Below are 6,000 nucleotides of genomic sequence, written 5' to 3' on the forward strand. Positions count from 1 at the left end.
AATATGCATGCTCAAAGAGAAAAGTATCATTGGGCCTCGTGTGGAAAGAAGTCTTCTTGTATGTGTGTATGTGTGTGTTTGTTTGCTTTTTTAAGTGGAAAACTCTAAATTACCATTGCGTCAAGAGCATTGTTGTAATTTGGCACGTTATATAAAAATGTTAATTAAATAAAATGAACACTAAAAAAAAGTACACAGGTGTACTGTGCTAATCGTAAGACGAAGGAGTAACTGAATCTGACATCACATTATCACGAAAACCGAAAACCTGATCAAGAGTGTAGGCAAGACTGTTTGGAATTAATCTATTTGCGAATCGATAGCAGCGTCACTACACTTTCAAAGCGTGCAGGTGAGCGCAGCTAGGCCGTTAATCAAACAAATACAAAGGAATTTGCTTCATGCCATAACGGTACACGCATCACCAAAACAGCTAACCTAATACAAAGATCCAGCTTAAATCCTCTGTATGCTAGTATTCCCAGAATAATGTACTGCAGTATGAGGAACGGAAATTCAACAACGTTGTTGCGATTATACTTGTTGATTTCATTCATGATTTTCATTTACGTACTTCAAAACAACAGGGGCAGTTTTAGAAAGTCCATGTTATGCAACAAACTTTCTCGCCGAGGAAGTTCACGAATGAGTTCTCACAAATGGCAATTTGAAGGAGATTTTGATTGTATCTTCAACACCACCCTGCATTGCATGAGTTCAATTAAATTCAGTTCAATTCAATTCAATTCAAAGGTGACCTTCATTTCCATTCCTCATGCGTTACGACCTGTCCTGAAGACACTATAGTACAAGTAGACCTAAATATGATTTCAAGACACTTCATAAATGAAAACAAATGGTTTCCAATGGGCAAATCATCAGCAGAGACGTTAATCGGCTTTAAAATTAACGAGCTCGTTATGAATTGGGCGGACTAGTTTATCGTAATTGGCATCAACCTCTTTCAGGACGCAGAAACATACAGCCGTAAATTAACCATTTCCTACCGTGCATTTTTTCCCACGTGGCTGAACAAATATATGAAATCCGCTGCCACTTTCTTACCATGAATATTGTATTCTTGACTTACACGATTGGGAGGATGCTGAGAAGCAATCGGTCTACTCTATATAGATAGAATGAAATAGATAGATGAAATACTCATCCATTCATGTCGTCACATTTTTGCCTGTTTGATTGGAGTGATACCTTTTTGCTGTTGTTCAGTTTCAATTCTAATTTCATTCTTCCTATTTTTTTTTCAAAAAAACATGTACAAACATAAATACACCAATAATAACATAAGGATCTTTGGTAAGAATCAGTTTTCCAAGAACATTTCAATTTGATTTGATTTGATTTGATTTTTATTGGTTCCTGCATTATATCATTGCTCATGCAGATACATGCACATATATCATATACATTGATGGTACCATACATACAAATGGATATACATAAACATTAATTGCTAACAAGGTAAGTTTCTTCATTACCTTTAGAATGTACAGCAATACAGTTTCTTCATTGCCTTTACAATGTACAACAGAACATATAAGTGATGCAATGAATAACGAAGAAGGGCTACAGCTTAAGCATTGCTTGATTTGCATGCAGTTATTCAAATTCAAATTCAAAAACAGTTAATGAATCATTTTTATATACCACATACCTGAAGCAGCAGATAATTGCATTTTCGTTTTCATATGATTATGACCTAGCTGAAACTGTTGCGGGGGTCGTCACAATAACATACATAATGATGCTTCATGAGAATCTTTTCCTTATTAGATGTCATTAGTAAAGAAGATTAAGGTTCAACATTTCCACATATTTCATATCTTTATATATTACATATTGCACATTTCTCGACAATTTATGCACTTGAAAGCCAACAGAAAGCTTGCCGGAGGGTTGCCAAACAGCAGCTGAAGTTTGCAATAGTGAAGTCCACTGCCTCGAAGTGCTTATAGAGAGGTGGACAGTATAGTGATCACACTAATGACGAGATAAAGCAAAAGTCAAAATGCACAATACAATAGATACCTTCTTAATATTCAGGTTGTCAATACTTACATCATATTTGTAATTTAGTAAGCTAATCCCACTCTCAAAAGGTGAGTCTAGTCTCTTTTGCCACAGTGGACGGTATAATATACACTGTACACAATTATTATTTTTGTTCTAGTATTCTGGAGTGTGTGACACACACACACACATTACCATATATATATATATATATATATATATATATATATATATATATATATAATTATATACGTAAAGTGTGTGTATATATGCATATAAATATGTGTAATTATTACCTTCACCCGAGTCCGATTACCATAAGCAGCATAAAACAGTGGGTTCCACGCAGGTTGGTGCGTAATTACTCGGAAAATCCAATTGGACACAAGGGATTATTAGAGAGTAAGTAGTATAGGAATTTGAACTTCGTGATCGCATAGAACGTGAGCATAACAACAACAAGCTTACAAACAAAGAACAAAACAAAACAAACACAAAAAACAGGATTGGAAGACTTGAGTTCATTTAAAGCTATACTCGTTACTCATCGATCGATACATGCCCCTGGGCATTTATACAAACCATGTCTATCTAGTTAGCTTTAGAAACCGCTAAAGACATACAGTTAGCCATTAACGAACAGCCAGCTATTATCCGGCCCAGTCGGGCGTAAAGACTCTCAAGAACTGAAAAGAGGCAAGCGCGACTCTTTAGATTACTTAACCTCCATCAACTTACTTAGAATTAGACTTGAAGCTCCCGTGTATGTTCTCTTATCTCTACCGGTCTGCCAACGACTGTTCAGGACAAGATCTGTATTTTCATGATGTAGTCTCAAAAAGAAAAGAAGCTTCTCCATTCTTTAATCCCCAAAGGGAAACTGTTACGTAAGCACATGTCGACTATCTGTGCAGTCCACGCTTGTTTGTTTTAGTTAGTGTGTGTATGAAGAAGCAAGCACTTATCACTCTGCCACTGAGCTTTTATGTCAAGTTTTGAGATCGACCTCAACTTCACTTTAAAGCAATTGCAAACGATATGCCAAACAAAGTAGCTGTCATTCAGCTATGCCGTATCAATACATAATATAATAGCTCCTTTTTCAGTATCTTGTAGATGCTCTTTGCAAGTTTGTTTTTCTAGATAGGCGCTAATTAGATGTCCTTCCCATCTTTACGAGGCGGGGGGGGGGGGGGGGGGCGTAGAATTGCTAGAAAAGAGATAGGGATGTCATAACGTCCACCTATTTAATCCAGTAGATATCAACTTCAATAGCGGAGCACGTCTCCTTTTACACTGTAACAAATCAATCCCAAATGGCGCCGCGCACCTTGTCCCACCGCGCACTCATTGTCCGTGTTGAAATGCATAAAGTTATTGAGGATGACAAATAAAAAGAAAGAAAAAGAGAGTTTCGCACGATCTGGCTTTGCTTTTCCCATCCTTCGTTGTCCAGCCGATATGGCTAGTAATACAAATGGACGATATCACATATCGCGACGGGGTCTTTCTACCTCTTAGGCCAGCTTATTGTGATGCAGGGTCCTCAAAAGTGAGTGGAGGATTAATGCGGATGGTTGTATTGATACATAAGCACAAACCTTCCAATTAGCATGTATAGCGGCTCACTGCCGACAATATATCCGACCTGCTTCTTTCTAATCTTATTGAGCGAAGCGATCCAAGATTCCATTCTGACTTAGGATCTACTTTTTTTTTCAAATCTCAAACCCATACATTCTCAAATTTGACACAGACACACACAAAGAAACCTTCCGCCCATGATAATCGTAAATACTCAAGTTTCCAGAAGCATATTAATGTTTTCAATGGACGCTGATCAGTGAATGTTCCAGGAGAACAAGGAACGAGCCGGAAAAGCTCCCGGTGTGCTAACAAAATTGCCTGGTGTGGAGCCATGTCTTCTCCACATGCATGCTGTGATAATGAGGAACCATTGCTCTTAGTGCATAATGATTTGTTGACAAATGCGCCGGACACATTCTTAACAGTCACATAACGGAGTTGTAACACCACCCCACCCCGATCTCATGTTTTTCTTCTTCGGGTTGCAAATCGTAGGATCAGTGCACTTTGGGGATATGCGTATACACAAAATTACATTCATCTAATGTAGGCCTTCTCATTATCCAGTCACGTTTATAAGCCTACATACTTAGGACGTTGTGCGTCTTTCAATCCCATAACGTGGATGTTTTTAGATCTGTTGCTGTAAACAGTCACAAGTAGATTTTGTTGATGGGTCATAATTATTGCATCACTCACGCAGATTGTTATTATAAGGTCACCATGGCTACGCTTTGTTCATAATCAGTATGTCACTTTGTAAAGAATGTAAGCAACGAAATTAGCTACCTTTATAAAATACCCCCCCCTTTCCAGTTCGGAAATATTGATCGAAAAATGACAAGCAAACAGATTCCATTCATAATTAACACCTGTTGATATACTATTATTAAAGTCTTCGTTTTCTTAGCACAGGTGACGACCCCATCCCTAAAACATCTCACATCATCTGCATTTACGAGCGTGTCAACGACATACACTCGTACTTTCATTCAATAGATAACCTCTGTCGAACCCCATGCACATTGTCATTTGCATGAAAGCATCACTCCATTGGCGTTCATATATTCCTCATCATGCTCCGCAGTGCATGCAATGCTTTGTCCGCGTCTTTCGTTGTTGTTTTTTTATTTCATGGAGTGTTGTCAAAACAATGACTTTCAAAGTTTTTATAACCTTCAAGAAGAACAATCGTTATTCCATTTACAATACTAGCAAAGGCTAATTTATATCTGCCGAAAAAAAAAAAGATGTGGGTAGGCCTAAATCATATTCAACACAAATGATGTACACTTAATTTGAACTTTTCTTAGACTTAGACGTGGAGTAAGGGTTTAAATCGCAAACTCGATAATTTTCAAAGAGCAAAGTATATCAAATTTTCTTCCCTTCACTTTATCTAAACGCGTTTTGTGAAATTTACATTATCGTAAAATTTGACGATGAAAATTATGTATTCTCGATTACTGAACCATTTGAAATAGATACGTTGCAAGTGAAATCTGCTTCATAACTGACACTGTAAAATATTCTATTAACAGGTACTACAAGTAGAAAAGCTGTGTACATTGTGAATTTCACAATGTCCAACTGACCACAATAAGCTCTACGTCGTCCTCTTGTTCGCTACGGTTGTCGCTAGCATTTACAGTTTCTATAGGAACAAGTGGATGTCTTACTTGTGATTCCAAACGTGAGGGAACGGACTGAGAAGAATATCCCCAGGGTGGCAACGCTAGAGTCGAGCTCTTGTACGATGTCGTCGAGGAACACAGTGAGGCTTGTCGAGATGCCGATACCGAAAAAAAGACAGAGGTGGGCGTACAAGATGAGCAGAGCTGCTTGACATCGAAGGGCATTGCATGTCGTCTTCCTCGCCGGAGGTCTGGGCGCCGTCGACTGCCCATCCTCCCCTGTCTTCACCCGACGAAACATGCTTAATGTTCACCTTTACACGCCACTCATACTACCGTCTTTCAAATCTATATGATCCCTCACAGCTAGTTATTTTTCCGTCAACGTTATCACATCGCTGTCAATATCATTGTTCATTGCCCAAAGCGCCTAATCGATAGCAAATAAAATGCGGTGAAAATCATTCCGTAATGACAAAGATGCACAATGGACCTAACAGCGGGATGCGTATTGATTCGATGAGTTCATTTTACCGTCTGCTCGATCGCCACCAGGCCGGTGCACAGAGTGCAATGAAGTACAAGGGAAAGAAACAACGGCTTCTTTCTTGCGTGCGGCGCCGAAATACCTCTGGTGGCGAGAATGCCAGTGAACGAGCGACCGGACGCGTTTTTGTTTAAGACGGCACAGATTGGGGCATGGCGCGTGTTAAACCTATGGGAAAAACGTTGGGTTAGGGTTTTTGGTTAT

General features: G+C 38.8%; 1 protein-coding gene across 1 annotated transcript in view; it reads right to left on the reverse strand.

The window, feature by feature from the left end:
• The window catches only part of LOC139742451 (monocarboxylate transporter 7-like), a 50,053-nt gene extending 44,501 nt beyond the window's left edge, over positions 1-5,552 (reverse strand). Inside the window, exon 1 of the mRNA XM_071652989.1 lies at positions 5,295-5,552. Within this exon, the coding sequence (XP_071509090.1) occupies positions 5,295-5,550 (256 nt within the window). The 5' untranslated portion in view covers positions 5,551-5,552. The remainder of the gene's footprint in view (positions 1-5,294) is intronic.
• Positions 5,553-6,000: the final 448 nt, after the last annotated feature.

Source organism: Diadema antillarum, unplaced genomic scaffold (genome assembly GCF_040938485.1).
Source record: "Diadema antillarum isolate AM-2024a unplaced genomic scaffold, OU_Dant_1.0 seq00001000_RagTag, whole genome shotgun sequence".
Classification (NCBI taxonomy): domain Eukaryota; kingdom Metazoa; phylum Echinodermata; class Echinoidea; order Diadematoida; family Diadematidae; genus Diadema; species Diadema antillarum.